Consider the following 16,983-nt stretch of genomic DNA (forward strand, 5'->3'; position numbering starts at 1 on the left):
CCAGGTAGTCGATTAAGTTAACCAAACTCTTCTACCTCAGGAGCCAGATCACTAAGTAGACAGCTTTGGGATTTGGGTGTCTGAATTATCCATGGTTCTGAGTTATATGGTCAGGCCTGTCCTGGGGAGCTTCTTGTGGGGGAACTGCAGAGAGGTCCAGTAAAGTTGTGAACCAGGGCTGATCATTTTGAGAGATGTTTGCCTGAGCTTTTAAAACTGAAATGGAAGAAGAGGGAGAGGAGAGGAGAAAAAGTGTAGGCAAATATCCCTGACCAATACATCCACTGTGTGTTGCATTTGGATAGTGGGTGTGGGAACCTAGAGGTGAAGTATGGGCATTTTGCATTTCTGTGGTTGCAAAAAGGTCTATTGGAGGGACAACACCCCACCCCCCCCAATCTGTGGACATACGGGAGGAAGACTTGGGGGTGGAGTTCCCACTTGTAGACGTGTTACTGAATCCTACTGAGAAGGTCTGCAAAATAATTGTCTGTGTCCGGGAGATATTCCGCTAACAGGTGAATGTTGTGATGTAGAGCCCATCTCCAAATGGTCTGTGATAGACAAGATAATTGTGGAGGCCCTGCCTCCTCCTGTTTTTGTAAATAGTACATGGCTGTCATATAGTCCATCCGCGTTAGGACAACCTTGTGAATGAGGTGAGGTAGGAATACTTTCAATGGTAGGTGAACAGCAGGAAGCTCTAGGTAGTTGATGTGGAGACCCTGGTTTTTGGAGTGTCAGAGACCCTGTACGGTGAGATACTTCAGATGTGCACCCCAACCTGTAAGTGATGCTTCCGTGGTGGCAGAGATGTGAGGAACAGGGTCGTGAAAAGGCTGCCCTTTCAAGAGATTTTGGTATTCCACCATTGCAGAGAGTGATGAGTTTAGCGGTCTATCAACACTAGATCCTCTAAATGACCTGTGACTGAGACCAATGTTGGGGTAGTATGATGCATTATAGCAACTAAGAGGCACATGCCTGACCTCACTGAGTTGTTGATTTGCCTGAAATTGAGGAAATAGTGTCTGAAAATGCTGGACTGTTGCAGAATTGGGATAAGTTAATCTTATCTGCGTGTTCAGAATAGCCCCTAGATATAGATGAACCTGTAGAGGATGTAGATGAGACTTGGGGCGTTGATGGTGAATCCCACACAGTGAAGCAGATCTATTGTAATCTGAGTGTGTGACACTATTTGTGAGTGTTGACTTTGATAAGCCAACGTCCAGATATGGAACCACTTAGACTTTTTCTCTGCGTAGATGGACCGCTACCACAGCTAGACACTTGGTGAATACTGGGGGTGCAGTAGTCACCCTGAAAGGAAGGACTTTGAACTGATAATGTTTGCAGTCCACCACAGACTTATGATATGCGCGATAAGCTGGGTATATTGGTATGAGAAAATAGGTGTCCTTTAGGCCTAGTTTAGTGATATAGTCACCCAGTTGGAGAAGTGGGATCACGTCTTACAAGGTGACCATATGAAAGTGCTCATTTACTCATTTAGTTGCCTTAGACTTGTATTGGCACCAAAAATCTGTCCCTTTAGGGAATTAGGAAGTATAGAGAGTATACCCCTAAGACATGGTGTTGAAGAGGGAGGGGCCCTGTAGCTCTTTTGAGAAGAGCTTGGACTTCCTATTTAAGCAATATTTGATGCTCCAGTGTTAGCCAGTGAGCGTGAGGTGAAATGCTGGGAGGTGTGGTAGTGAGCTCCAGACAATAGCCATGTTGGATACAACACCCACTGATCTGATGTTATTGATTGGTATGTGGGTAGCAAATCTGTAATTGACCCCAACAGGTATTATATAGTCAGGGGAGGAGAGGGAAGTCATTGTGTGGTGGTGGGTGTTCCACTGTGCGGGGAAGCACCCAGACTTTACCTTCGGCATTGCTGCCCCTGTATGAACCACTGAGGTACCTCTTGGAGAAGAGTATAGGCTGTGACTATGTTGGTAAGAGGTGGAGACGTCAGAAGAGGTGACTTTGGAGCCTCCATGTAAGCTAAAGCTGCGAAAGGAGCCACAGGGAGTAGATATTTCAAGGGCCCCCATTACGTTTGCCGTCTTTTTTAATGTTCTCCAGAATCTGGTCAACCTGGGGACCAAAGAGATGTTCTTTGTCAAATGGTACATTAAGTAGATTCTGTTGCACCTTTGGTTTAAACCCAGAAATATGTAGCCATGCATGGCATCTAAGCAAAATGCTGGTACTGATGCCTCGAGCTACATTATCAGCAGAATCCATCGCACAGCGTATGGAGGTTTTGATATTAGCTTGCCTTCTGACACAAGTTCTTGTACTCTCTTTTTGTGTTCTTCTGGGAGATACTGGAGGAGGTTCTTCATTTCATCCCAGTGAGCATGATGGTATCAAGCAAGCACACCCATTGAGTTGAAAATACACCAATGATTGGCAGATTGTGCAACAACCCTTTTCCTCACCAATACACTTGCTCTCTTTGTCAGGTGGCGGGCGACTCTGCTAGCTAGTGAATTGGCAGACTTACCAGCATTGGTAATCGCTAGGGAGTCTGGTGGTACTTGTCCCCTGATATAAACAGAATCTGAGGGTGAGGGTGTATATTTTTTATTGACCCTAGGAGTTATTACTGTAGGGTATTTAAAACGTTCCTCAGTGTGATGTAACATGCCTTTAAGTGTGGGTAAATAATGAGCGGTCATATGTGTGTGTGTGTGAAAGGGTCTCTAAGAGGAAATCCTCTTCTAAAGGTTCTGTGTGAAGCTGTACATCATGAAAAGCAGCAGCCCTACCTATTAAGTCCTAACATGCTGTTGGATTGTCAGGAGAAGAGTGAGGGGCAGTATATAAATCCGTGTCAGTGCCCGCTGGAGGGTCAATATCATAGATGTCCCAGGGGTTGGTGTGTGGTTGTGTCTAAAAGGTGTCATGCCCTGCACTGTGCCCACCTGTATAATATTCTGGGGTTCCATGAGGTGAGATACTAGGTGATCTCCAACAGACTGTGGTGGATAAAGTGAGTGTGGTGGTGGCAGTTGTGGTGGTGGAGGTGGTGGAAGAGGCAAAGGGCTAGTCGCTTGGCCCAATTACTTCCTCTGTTTTGGTGGTACTGGAGAGTAAAGAGCCTACTGGAAAGACAACTGTATTTTCGATGGTGGAGGAATTGGAGCTGAAGGCTTGGTGAGAATATGGCTGGTATAAGATTGGATGTGGATCTGTTTCTGTCAAGCATCCAGCTTCTTTTGCAGGCTGTGGAGTATAGGCTCATCTGGCTTGCTAGAATCAGGTCTCAGAGCTAGCTTTGGGGCTTTCGGATCTGATCCATGGCTCTGTTTCGGCACCGAAGTTGTACTCGCTGACTATGCGGTGGACGTCAACAATTGCCTCAGCACCAACAGTCTGCTCGGCACTGAGGTGCTTAACATCAAAGGCTTAGGTTGGTGTGACACCGAGTCAGAGTGCGGGGCATCTGAAACAGTCGCTTGGTGGCAAACATGGGCAAAGGGCAGTGGTGGACCGAGGGCTTCTTGATCAGAAGGGGCTATGTGGCTCTTAGAGTGCTGTATTGAGTGACAGGGCGTACCGTACTCATTGACTGTTGTGTAACTTCCTGTATCCTTAAGTCGACTTTGAGCGCGGAGTCGGAACTGCCCTCAGGAGAGAACGCCTCATCCTCTGCAACAATGCTTCAGGGTTTTCTTGATCTTTGCCAATGTCTTCATGGCTGAAGATGTCAGGAGTGTCCTCGATGCTTCTCCATTGCATTTCAAGTCAACGTGCTCAATGGTCTCAGAGGGTTTTCTTGGAGCAGAAAGATCGACAAGCTGCACAATCTGCCTCCACAGGTTAAAGACCGGTTGTAAGTCGGTCTGGAGATATTTAGTGTGACAGTGAGGGCAGAAATGGACGGGTGTCCATTTCATCAGGGCATTCTCTGTGGTACCTGACAGAGACCGAGGAGGATAGCCCAGGAGGGCAAGGTCCTATATGGGCCGCAGTCAAAGTGGGTTCCAACGATCGATGGAGCTGTTTCCCTAAACGTAGAATAAGACAGCGTGATCGAAACAATACTGAACGAACAAAGAAATAGTACCATACCTGTCTGGTACTGGAATGTAAGCATACACATCCGAACACGACAGCAGAAAGAAAACAATCTAACAATGGAGTTGATGCCCATGTGCATTATCACAGGAGTCACTCTACCTTGTGACTTAAAACACTTCTTCGAAGAAAAACAACTTGCACCCATCCAGACCCAACACTAGATGGCAGGAGTACTCAAAGCATGTGCATCTACAGCTACACATGCTTTGAACATGTTTTTGTCTTCTTAACCAGTTGTGGATATGAGTGCTTTGACGGCTTGTATTAAATTATTACAAGACAATGAGATAGAAAGTGGAATCCAATGGAAGGTTTGCTATATCTGCATTTGGCTGCACCAGCTGCTCCAATTTCAACAAGGCTGGACCTTCTTCTGAAGGAACAATTTGCACACAACGTGTGCAATTGAGGACTCTTTGTACAATTAAAAATGGACCTCATCTTCTTATCCATTCCTGCAATACCAATGCAACAGGGTGCTCATACTGCTGGCAACGCGTCAGTATGTCAAAAACACCAAAAATTAGCTCTTTTAATCTTTCTCCTCTGACCGTACAATGAAACTGCATCTGCATCAACATCTGTCTTTCAAAATCAAATTCAGAACCAAATCAAGTACAGGTTTTACAATTATTTAATTATTTTAAATATTACCAAATTATTTAAGACATTTCATTTGGTGTGTATATATATATATATATATATATATATATCTATATATATCTATATATATATATCTATATATATATATCTATATATATATATATATATATATATATAAAAATGTATGTATGGGATATTTGTGTAGCACAAACATGACCCATAGTTAATGAGTGAATAAAGTGTTAGCTTGGTTCTCAGAGCGAATGTGGACTTTTACTGCGTCTTGATGTAATGTTCTTTAAAGAGATGATGTTCAGTTCTTTCCTAAATGATAGCAGGGTGGTGGACATTGTTCCAGAATCTGTGCACATTGATGAATAAGGTGTGTTGATTTTTCAGTTTTACACTTCATCTCCAGTCTGATGGTGTTTAAGCTGCAAGTGTTATGGAGTCACCGGAGATGTGAGCTTGTCAAATACGTGGGAATGCTTGTCTTGATAGATCTGTAGATGATCCGGGTTATTTTGAAGATAACGAAGTTCACCAAATGGAGCCCATGGAATTACATCAAGTGGGTTAAATTTCTTCAGGTTCTTTGTAGGTTTGTTGTAGTGCTATGGTGTGTAAAATGAGTCTTACTGACTGCATGGGGTAATCCCAAAGGGGGTTGGTGGGAGGCCCAGATATCCCTATTTGCGGACAATGTCCTCCTATAAGTCACAAAACCTTGCAACTCTATAGATAGACTGTTGCATATCTTCCATCTTTTGGGGGCGTTCTCTGGCTATCAAATAAACTGGGAGAAGTCTTGAGTCTTTCCTTTAACCAGCAACGGAATGACTCTACTGTCAAAGTGTATGGCTCCATTGACTAGTGAGATATTTCCCTATTTGGGAATTTATGTGACAAGGAACCCGGCAGAGTTCCTACGAAAGAACCTCTATACGCAACTAGTAGTGTCTCTGCACTGATGTCACACATTGGAGGAGGAGGCTCCTGCTTTCTTTGATGGGCCGAGTTGCCCTCTTTAAAATGATGACCTTACCCCGCCTGCTATAGTACTACAAAACGCCCCATTAAAGGTGCCTCCAGACTTTTTTATTTTTTATTTTTTTACAAAGATCAATGGTGAGATACGCAAGCTCTTATGGGACGGAGGTGGCCCCGCATATCCCTTAGTTAGCTGCAAAGGGGAGTATTCGATGGGGGTATAGCAGTCCCAAATATACAGATGTACTACTGGGCGGCCCAACTACTTTCGGTTACTGATTGGGTGTTCGCCGATCTGGAGGAACCAGCTTACAGGATTGACAGGGAGGCAATGGGAGATGGGGGGTACACCCCAGTGTTATACTCCAGGAAAAAGGAAGACCTTCTCCCACCTCATACGCAAGCAACAGTAAGAGCATGAAGAGAATCCACCAAATTCTTAGGATGGGGAGGCACACTAACTATGACTCCACTCTGGAATAGCGACTAATCAAATGAACTCTGTACTCTGAAGGGTTTCCATAAATGGGGATTACTCGGTATTGACCACTTAGGAGAAATATGGAGGCGTGGGCGTTAATTTCTTCTAGAGGACTTACAGGAGGAATACGAGATGGGAACCTCAGAAAGCTTCAAATATCTCCAATTGGGCCATGCACTTAAGAAGTATCTACATGTGGGGGACCGATTACCCGAATGCTACCCAGTAGAGGACAGCTTACTACTAGACCCTAGGCCCGAAAAGGCAATCTCCCTAATCTACAGAAAACGAATGAATAATTCCCTGACCCCTGGCATTCTCTCTTCAAGACATGGGAGGGCGACGTAAGCACGATAGAGGACGAGGATTGGCAGGAAGCCCTCCGAAGTCCGAGGGAAGTGGCAATTCGTGCTAGACTCCGCCTCATTCAACTTAGAATCCTTCACACATCATACATCGCCAGATCCCTCCGGCATTGCATGGGCCACAGTGATTTAGACCTGTAAAGAAGAGGGTGTGGCAGGGTGGAGTCATTTTTTCATATCTTGTGGGACTGCCCCGTAATACAACAGTTCTTTTAAAAAGGTAGTCCATATCATGGCCCAAGTCACGGGCCTCATGATCCCATGGGAGGCTAGGCGGTTGATGTTGCACATATCAGGGGAGGAAGCATGGCCAAGGCATCAGAACATGTGGCTGATGTTGGCGGCGGGGGTGGCCAAAAGAGATATAGCAAGAGCCTTGGGAGCATCCAGGCCACTGGGCCTTCACACCTAGGAGGAAACATGGATTGGTGCCATCACGCGGAATGGATTATCTATCAGAGTCGGGGGTGCCCACGAAAATTCAACAAGATATGGTCCCAAGGGAGTACATTAGAGGCTTGTGAGGGGACATTAGATGATGGACGAAGGGGCTGCATCAGGTCGGGCATGATACTTTCATTAGGGTATCGCTGAGGCACTGTTAGAGTTAGATAGGCTTATTTTCTAATGGGGTTTCATTTTCATGATTTGGTTTTTGACAATGACAAGGTTTTGACTTTGCAAACTCTTGCTTCTGATCAATGTTCATATTCTGTGATTGAAATTGTTTCCAATGTATTATGCTGAGTAAAGGTTTAAAAAAATAATTAAAAAAACAGTTCTTAAGTCGGTCTTTAAGATGAAATTGAATCACTTTGGTAGAGACAGCTGGTATCAGACGGTCTTGTTTTGCTTCATTTTGTGATGCAAGAGGGTGAGGTCACTGTTCGGAAAGAAACTAAATGAGTTGGCACTGGGTCTAAATTTCGGGTTTTAATTTGTGTATATTCATCTTATTCTGTCAGGTTCGGAATAGCTGCATCTTGTTGGTCTTGGCAAATAATAGAAATTCAGTTTTTCTAGGGTTAAGCTTCGGTTAAGTGTTGAACACGCAAGTCAGGAGCAGAGGATATATTCGTTAAGTTGCGTGTCAACAGCATATTGGTGAATTTTGATGTTATCAACAAGTAGAGTTCAAAATGGCTCCATGGAGAGGCCGAAGGAGACAGGAGATAGGGTACAAGATAGAGCACTGTGGCGCAACTGGAGGTGCACATAAAAAATAACTGGTGTTGGTTACTTAGGAGGATCAGTGAAGGACTTTGGCAGTTAATCCCATTGAAGACTTCATAATGTAGGTAGGGTTGGGATGGCCAATGGTGTTTCCCCATGAACAAATTCCCCACATGCACGAAGGCAACTCCACGAATGATACGGCTATGCTGACAATCACCAGAAGTACATCACATTACACACCACAACAAAGGAAAACTTAAAAACTCAGGTAATGTCATTCTTATGCACTACTAAGGCAGGCGACTTCAGTCAGAAACTATATGCAGGACAAGGCTGATGAGACTTTTCTTGCATGCATTCTAGGTTTCATTGTATCAAATGACAATACTACAAACCTCATTATACCTAAATCAGAGTCTTTCCATGTGGACTTCCTTTCCTCCTCTGGGTAGGTAATGAAGATTCTAAAACTGTCATGTTGCACCCCGTTTGACATACTTTTTTTCCTTAAAATAATGACTTTTTCCCAGCAGGAGGCCATGCTTAAAATCACACCTGATCATACGATGGCTCTTGCTTCGAGGACAGATTTTTAGGATGCATACATCAACTTAGTCTGAGACAGAACACACATGGTCATATTCAGTATACTCGCAAAACTCATAACCACACATTCAACATTAGCTTGAGATTCCATATTCCATATAACAGCACTTTTCACTAAACAATATCGCCACTCACCATAGTTGTAAACACACATTCATGCTTCATATGGTTATTCTTAAGCCTCACATTTGAACGTTTAAACCCTTCATGTGCACTACACGCCAAAACAGCCACATAGCCACAGCACCCTAATCACCCGCCTCCGCTCCACCGGGATCCAAGGCCAGGCCCTGGACTGGATCGCCTCCTTCCTCTCAAACCGTTCCCAAAGAGTTTACCTCCCTCCGTTTCGCTCAGAACCCACCGAGCTCATCTGCGGCGTACCCCAAGGCTCATCACTCAGCCCGACACTCTTCAATGTCTACATGAGCCCCCTCGCCAACATCGTACGCAAGCACGACATCATCATCACCTCCTACGCCGACGACACCCAACTTATACTCTCCCTCACCAAGGACCCCGCCAGCGCCAAGACCAACCTACAAGAGGGTATGAAGGACGTTGCAGATTGGATGAGGCTCAGCCGCCTAAAGCTGAACTCTGAAAAAACGGAAGTCCTCATCCTCGGCAACACCCCGTCTGCCTGGGACGACTCCTGGTGGCCCACGGCCCTCGGCACCGCACCGACCCCCACAGACCACGCCCGCAACCTCGGCTTCATCTTGGACCCTCTTCTCACCATGACCAAGCAAGTCAACGCCGTGTCCTCCGCCTGCTTCCTCACCCTCCGCATGCTCCGCAAGATCTTCCGCTGGATCCCCGCCGACACCAGAAAAACCGTGACCCACGCCCTCGTCACGAGCCGCCTGGACTACGGCAACACCCTCTACGCCGGGACCACAGCCAAACTCCAAAATCGCCTGCAACGCATTCAAAACGCCTCGGCCCACCTCATCCTCGACATACCCCGCAGCAGCCACATCTCCGCACACCTGAGACACCTGCATTGGCTCCCAGTCAGCAAAAGGATCACCTTCCGACTTCTCACCCACGCACACAAAGCCCTCCACGACAAGGGACCGGAATACCTCAACAGACGCCTCAGCTTCTACTTCCCCACCCGCCTCCTCCGCTCCTCTGGCCTCGCACTAGCTGCTGTCCCTCGCATCCGCCGCTCCATGGCGGGTGGGAGATCTTTCTCCTTCCTGGCGGCCAAGACCTGGAACTCCCTCCCCACCAGCCTCAGGACCACCCAGGACCACTCCGCTTTCCGGAGACTCCTAAAGACCTGGCTGTTCGAACAGCGATAACCCCCCCCCTTTTTCCCCTAGCGCCTTGAGACCCGCACGGGTGAGCAGCGCGCTTTATAAATGTTAATGATGATAATGAGTTGGCCAAACACTACCCAATAGCACTGTCATGCAAAACAGTAGCACACATTGTAGAACCAATTCAATAAATCTTATATAAATACGCTGCGACCCCCTCCCTCCCCCCCCCATACTCCCGCCCCCAGGTGCATAACATTGTTTTTGATACATAGATAGAGGACACCATACCATGGTACATCAATAAAGATGAGTCCTGTAGCACACCAACCCATCCACATAGGACCATAGAACTCATTCCCAACATGCAGTTGATAGCCTGGGCTTTAAGTTGAAAAACTGTGTTGGGGCAGGGGGCCTCAATGGGGGGGAATCTGTGTATAAGGGCGTGGCTTAAACATGTAAGATAAAAATCTCTGCTGCCTCTTTCTATTATTGCATCCAAACATATAATAGAACATCTGGCATGCACTTAAAACAAGGCCAGACTCTTGGCTTTATTAATAGTTGTTAGCTGCAGAAGATGAATGAGTAATGACGACTTTGTGGTACATAATAGTGAAAACTCAGTAGTTATGAGTGTGAAATAGCTATACGACTCCATTATAAACGTTCAATAAAACTCCTCGTAAAATAGTTTTATTTAATGTGGGCTTGGGAAATGTCTAGACCCTGGCGATACTTGGGAGCGGCTGCCCAAGCAGCAGCTTTATCCCTGCAGACCTGTTGACTTTGGAGCCTGAGTTCTCCCAGCTGCGGATCCCCATGGCGTGCACTTTCGGGTCACTAGCAGATAATCGTATCCTATCTTCTGACAAGCTCCTTTATGGCAGCATGCACTCCTGGGTTACATCAAAGACTGGCGATGGCTTGTAGTGATAGCCGGTAGTGCGCCTTAGTGAAAAGTTTTTTCACGCCCCGCGTGAGGGCAAAAACGAAGAGCCGGATAGGGAACCGTCTCGGCACCTGTGTGTGTTTTTTTTTTTTTTTTAATTGTATGAACTGCTCTAAGCACCGGCAGGACACAGCCACGCGAAGCCATGTTTGTAGCCTTCACAATTCCACACAAAATTGTGCAGAGTTAGAGATGCCTCTACGAAGGCTTTCGCCCATGTTAAATTAGCCACATGTGTCACTGTGGTATGTTTCCATGCTTCTTTTGCTGGGTGACCTCCGTGCAACCCTACCTATCCACCGTCTAATGTATTCAATTTGATCTCATGCATTGGTAATGTCAAGATATAACCAGGGAGGTAAAATACTCCATTTCAGTGCAAAAAGATATAAATTCCAGGAACAGTGACATAGACTGATAGGTTCTTCATCCTGGATATCATGGAAGGATTCTCAAAGAAGCTTCAGCTGCTGCCGCCTGATACCAACAACCTCTGATGTGAGTTATTCAAGGGCAAATCAGAAATAACTTTGAAAATGTGTCAGTTTTACAGTTTATTGCTCCCGCTCGTCATTTTTATAGTGGGTTTCATGTCTTTTTTATTCTTTGTGCAGTAATGAAAGCATTTTGCTTTTAGCAGTCTAATGTTCGTACTTTGCATTAACTTATCGGGAGGGGCGCTTGTTTCTCGAGGGATCTTTGTATGTTAGATGAAGGTAGATCAAAGCATGGACTAAGACAGAGAGAGGCAACAGACTGTGATACGGTGGCTAGCTGATTACAACAGCACTGTGCGCAAAGACGACAATTACATCAATGGCTAGAGGACAGGGATTGCACATTACGGCTAGCTATGGCATCACTATGGCTAGCTGACTGACATCTTAGCTAGCAGGCAATGACATCACTAAAATAGCTGACTGACATCATGTTGGATAGCGCCCCTTGAAAGCCCTACGACTAGCTAGCTAGGACACCTTTTTGTCTAGTACACAGCAGCACTACAGATAGCTAGCTATAACAGAACCATGTCTAGTTGACTATTACCGCACTACTTCTAAGTATGAAATCTCCTTGTCTTGCTGACAAAGACATCACTATGGCTGGCTGACAATCCTACCTCAATGGATAACTGGTAACACAATCACTTTGGCTAGCGGGCAATGATAGCAAACTAAGGCAAGATGACTATGAAATCACTATGGCCAGCTGTGACATTGTTAAGGATAGCTGACAATGACTACTTGGCTATGGACAAAGACAGCTATATTGACAGGTGACTATGAAGTACACTGGCTAACAGCACTTTGGATATGCGACTATTGCAGCACAATGGCTCTGTGACAGCCCCATATGGCTTTTGTATGGCTAAAAGACTAAGATTACAATAGTGGCTCCCACATTGAAGTTCTAGCTTCTACAGTGTTTGTTGTTGTGGAAGCCCAGTCTCTCAACCACAGAAACAATCATCCAAAGGTGTTACAGAAACTGAATAGAATGGTAAAAATATACCAAAAACATTAACAACACAACTCAAACAGCATGTATGCATGTGAAAATGAACATAGACTGAAATGTTACCTCAATTTCTTACATAACCACACCTCAGCCTGGCTTTTGATGGTTTTTGTTTAGGTTTCATATAATGTGAATTGTGTTCTGCTACTAAGTGCAATGAAAAAGATATAATATTTTTTTAAGCCAGCCCTTTTTGGGATCCGAGTTTGCTTGGACACTCACATACATATGAATCTGCAATCAGGAGAGAAAACATACCACATTTCATTTATGAAAATTTATTGTCGAGTTTTAAGCCCTTCTCCTCCCTAAGAGTTTTTAGGCTTATTTCAGCCTGTTGTCAGTTACGTGGGTGACTGTCATTTACTAAACCATGGATGATTAGATGAAGTGGTGGTGCTCTGCCATGTAAAATAGCCGCTGCCAGTTGGATATTAGGGATGACGAGTCCTTTACTAACACAAAGTACAACACCAATGTTAGGTAGGCTTTTTCTTCTACAAATGGGGTCCCCATTACCTGGTTAAACAACACCACAGTACCTACAAATTCATCTGTGGACATGAACATTGGATTTTGACAATTTACAGTGCAAATGAAGTTCTTCAGTGGTCTGATACTGATTTAGAGGGGAAATCAACATTTCTGTGGCATTCTGCTTCACCAAATAATTCCAGGAACACAGATCCATTCTTATCCAGAGTAGAGGACTGCCCAAATAGTGTCAGTAGTAGGTCTTATATTGTCTTCGAAACGTGGACCTTTAAAAAAACATTCCAAAACGCCTCCTGTTTTTAAAATGTGTCGAGCTAGTATTTGGAAATCAGAATGTACAAGAGAACAACACAAAATGCAGCACCGAGTGGTAGAGGAGCAACTCCCATCTGCTGCTAGTAGACGATGAGTACCAACACCACCATTATTTCTTCTTCCCGGATGCTGAAACCTCTGCTGCCGCAGCCTCAGCAGCTGCTGCTGCTTGAGCTTGCAACTCCACTTCTCTTGCCGCCAGGAACGCCTGGTACTCCTCTGCAGACAAGCTGTGGGAGAAGAAGATATGTATTACTGACCAACAGGAAGAACCCACCTGGCAACATGGGCAATGCTGAGGGCTCTAAACTGTGATCCTGTTGCAAGACTCCTTACAACAGAACTGGGTCTACCTCACTAGTGGTGTCAGAAATGGGATGCTGGCTTTGTAGTGAACCCCCTAAATTCACATTGAAAATGTTTTTTATGGCTACCTTCGAAAAATGAGGGAAAGCATCTCCAGGATGCCTGCTTCCTTCTAACCACAAATAGAGTATTTCTGTTAAGGTCAGGACATACAGGAAACATATGAAGCTATGCAGGTGGCTATAAAAACGGATTAAAAAATCATGTTCATAAAATATTCAGTATCTTTTCAAAAGGGAAAATAAAGTGTGAGGGCTTCATGAACCTCCGAGGATTACTTGTGACAACAAGCACTGGAAAATGCTACAGAGCTTGCCCCTGGGACCGATCGGAATTGCCAATGGCTTTCCATGATGTTGTACTGGGGAGTGGGCTAGCAGAGGGTTTAGGGGAGTAAGCAAAGTACTATTTCTCTATACTGTGCAACATTGGTAAAAAAAAAAAAAAAAAAAGAGAGAAATTAAAGGTGTGATGACACGTTTGGTGGTGTCATTCAGCTGGCATGTGCCTACAACATCACATGCGCGCACCAGGGGAGTGATTTGGGTGTCACTTACTTTGTTCTTGCCAGTAAGTCAAATTTTGTTTATTAGACCTTAGTTTCTAAACATATCCAACAATTAGGCGAGATATAAAAATATAAATACATGTGGTACAATAAAACTATCCAGTGATATAAACTACAATAAAACCGGTCCACCCTCATAAACAGGGGAGCAAATTCTAGCCACTAAGAAATTCAGTTCTGTCATTTACATAATTCATCACAATGTCCTTAAAAGCCTCATTCATATTAATGCTTCCTTTAAAGCTCATCAATACCTCCCCAGCGCATACATTACGTCAATGGGAAACGGGCTTTACAATGTGAATTACCACACTATGCTTTTACTATGCATCATTTTACAATGCAAATTATTGCCATGCATGCCTTTACACTGCATGGAAAAGTCTATTTAAGGTAAGTATAAATGTTTGTGTGTATATATGAATATATATATATATATACACACACGCAATGTTTCAGGTTGGGGTAGGGATTTAGGAATGCACAGGGGTATAGGGTGGTAAGGGTATTTTTAGGGATTAGGGGTGTGTAAGGGTATTGCGTGGTATGGGTGTTTTTATGGATTGGGGGTAAGGGTACTAGGTGGTAGGGGTGTTTTAGGGATTAAGGGGAGGTAAGGGAATTGGGTGATAAGGTTATTTTCAGGTTTAGGGTGGGTAGGGGAACTGTGTGGTAAGGGTATTTTTTAGGGTTTAGGGGTGGGTAAGTGTATTTGGGTGGTAAGGGTGGTTTTAGGGTTGAAGGGTGGGGAAAGAAATTGGGTGGTAAGGATATTTTTAGGGTTGGTAAGGGTACTGGTGGTAAGGGAAATAAAAAAAAAAAAGAGCATTAAGGGGGTCTTGTACACACATATATATATATATATATATATATATAGAGAGAGAGAGAGAGAGAGAGAGAGAGTACTTTATAATTTATATATAGATAAAACTTACTTCATTTTATATCATATATAAAACACTTACATTAATAATACCTTCCTTAAACAGACTTTAATGCGTGGTAAAGGCATATGTGTGGTAAAAAATGTTTGGTAAAGGCATGCGCGGTTTTGGCCGTGTTGTAATGTCATACAACTGTCTCAAAAAAAGATTTCCATTGTACTAAAAAACAAACAATCTAATAAAATAGGGATGGTGTTACAGTTCATATTTAAACAACAATTACAAATGCTATTGCTATTTAAATAATCTCTCTTAGCAGAGGAGTAAATCAAACCTGCCACTGTTAGCATTTAGATGCGGTTATAAACCAATCCTAGAGCTGCATTTGGCAACGAATCTAAGTAACGAAACGCTTCATCATTCCTCTAGGACGGTCTCAAAAAGTGTTCAGATATCTTGGCTCTCAAATATCATGTATCGTCATCCCATTCAGTATTTTTACCTAATTTCTGAAGCTCACCATGGCTTATCCTCGGTATATTATTAGCATTTAGTGATATTGTCAGCTTATTGCAAATTCCAGAGTGTTTTCCTGAGCGATTTGGCCCAGTTAAAATTCACTAAAGTCAATCTCCCTTTGACACAATGTGGAGACCTTTAAATAAGTACCTTGCTCTATCCCATTCCAGAATTTGATCACCTCGGCAAAGGCTAGATAGCTTCACTCTTTTAGGCCCGTTTCCATCCTTACACCTTGGATCATGGAGGAAGGAGGTAAATGGAAAAGTTGACTTTGCTTTTTTAATTAATGATCCAAGAAGGTGGACACCACTTTGATAGATAATCAAAAAAATGAAGAGCGTTAAAAAAGACTCGAAGTCGGGGCAAAGGAGTAGAAGGTTGGACAGGTGAGTGGCAGGAAGAATGGAAAAGACGACTCATGGAGAAAGCAACACTGTGGGTGAGTGAAGAGAGCAATGCACTATGGATGAGTAAGAAGCACACAATAGAGTAAATGGGAGGGGAAGAACAAGAAGGAACATGGGGAGAAGCACTTGAGAGAGCGAGCAGGAAACAAGGGTGCCAAACACGGGGAGAGATGGTGTAGCACAAGAGCGAGAGAACAACACATAGCATGGTTGTGGTGACAGAAGTACACATGAGAGAAAACAATGTGTGGAGGCATTTTGGTGAGCACGCAAGGAAGGCGACAGCTGGAAAACACATGCACTGTCATGGAGTGCTTAATCAATACGAAAGGGTCACTAAAAGTGAGCAGTGGGAGAACATTGATACCCTGGTTACCCCACCTAGTTTTTTTTTTTTGTAAACATATTTTATTGTAGTTTCATTCAGGTAAACATAGTATAGCACCATACAATACAGAATGATCCTATTATCTAATGCCTAATGCCAGTCTGAATCCTGGTAATTCGATCCCCCCCAACCTCCCTTCCCTCCCCCTTTAGGTGAGTCATCGTTGTCGTAGCTACAGTGCACCTAGATGTGTGTTGTCCGGGATATGAGCTTACATACCCTATATCTGAGGTTGAAGACCTCTCTATACTCTCATATCTCCTGAGCTTACAGTCGTAAGTGAAGTTCCCTATTGGTGGCGTACAGGGGTGGCTCGGGTATCTATCCAACTGCCCCTACATCAGAGGTGGGGTCCGCTCGGATTTCCTCCCTAAGGGCCTCCAACACTATTTCCCAGCCCTGCGCCACTTCTGGTGGTCTCAGCCTTCTCCTGGCCTCCCCATGAAGAACCCTCCCCTCACACTCCGCCCACCTGGTCAATTCCCTTGTCCACTGGGGTATTTTTGGACCTACTGGGTTCTTCCAAGACATTGCAATTTCCCTTTTTGCCAACGTATAGGCCAAGTCCTGGAACTTGTTACTGACCTTGTGCTTGGCAGAGTGTGTGAACCAACCTAGCAGGCAGTGGATGTCCCTTTCAATAGCTGTGGCCACTATTCTGTATACCATCGTCCAAAATGTCGACACTTGAGGGCAATCCCAAAACATATGTTTAAATTCCACTCCCATCAGTCCACATCACGGGCACCTACTGATCCAGCCGGGAGTAAGGTATGCTCAGTGTAGTACATAAAAGTTAATAAGCTTGAATATGGTATTTCGGGTTGATTTGGGAATTCCCTCCAGTATGCGTCCCCAGTCCGTATCAGAGATCTCAGTTCCAAGTCCTCTTCCCATAACAATTTAAGTTGGGTCAAGGGTAGGGACCTGTCAGCTTTAATCCTGCTATATAGATTTGACACTGCTTTATCTTTG

General features: G+C 44.3%; 1 protein-coding gene across 2 annotated transcripts in view; it reads right to left on the minus strand.

Moving 5' to 3' along the window:
* Window positions 1-12,325: 12,325 nt before the first annotated feature.
* MRPL11 (mitochondrial ribosomal protein L11) overlaps window positions 12,326-16,983 on the minus strand; it is a 656,778-nt gene continuing 652,120 nt past the window's right edge. The window contains exon 6 of one of the 2 annotated variants that reach the window (XM_069207960.1): window positions 12,326-13,103. In XM_069207960.1, the coding sequence (XP_069064061.1) occupies window positions 12,983-13,103 (121 nt within the window). In that variant the 3' untranslated portion in view covers window positions 12,326-12,982. The remainder of the gene's footprint in view (window positions 13,104-16,983) is intronic. The other variant, XM_069207959.1, reaches the window with a different exon arrangement.

The sequence above is a fragment of the Pleurodeles waltl genome, chromosome 9 (genome assembly GCF_031143425.1).
Source record: "Pleurodeles waltl isolate 20211129_DDA chromosome 9, aPleWal1.hap1.20221129, whole genome shotgun sequence".
Classification (NCBI taxonomy): Eukaryota; Metazoa; Chordata; class Amphibia; order Caudata; family Salamandridae; genus Pleurodeles; species Pleurodeles waltl.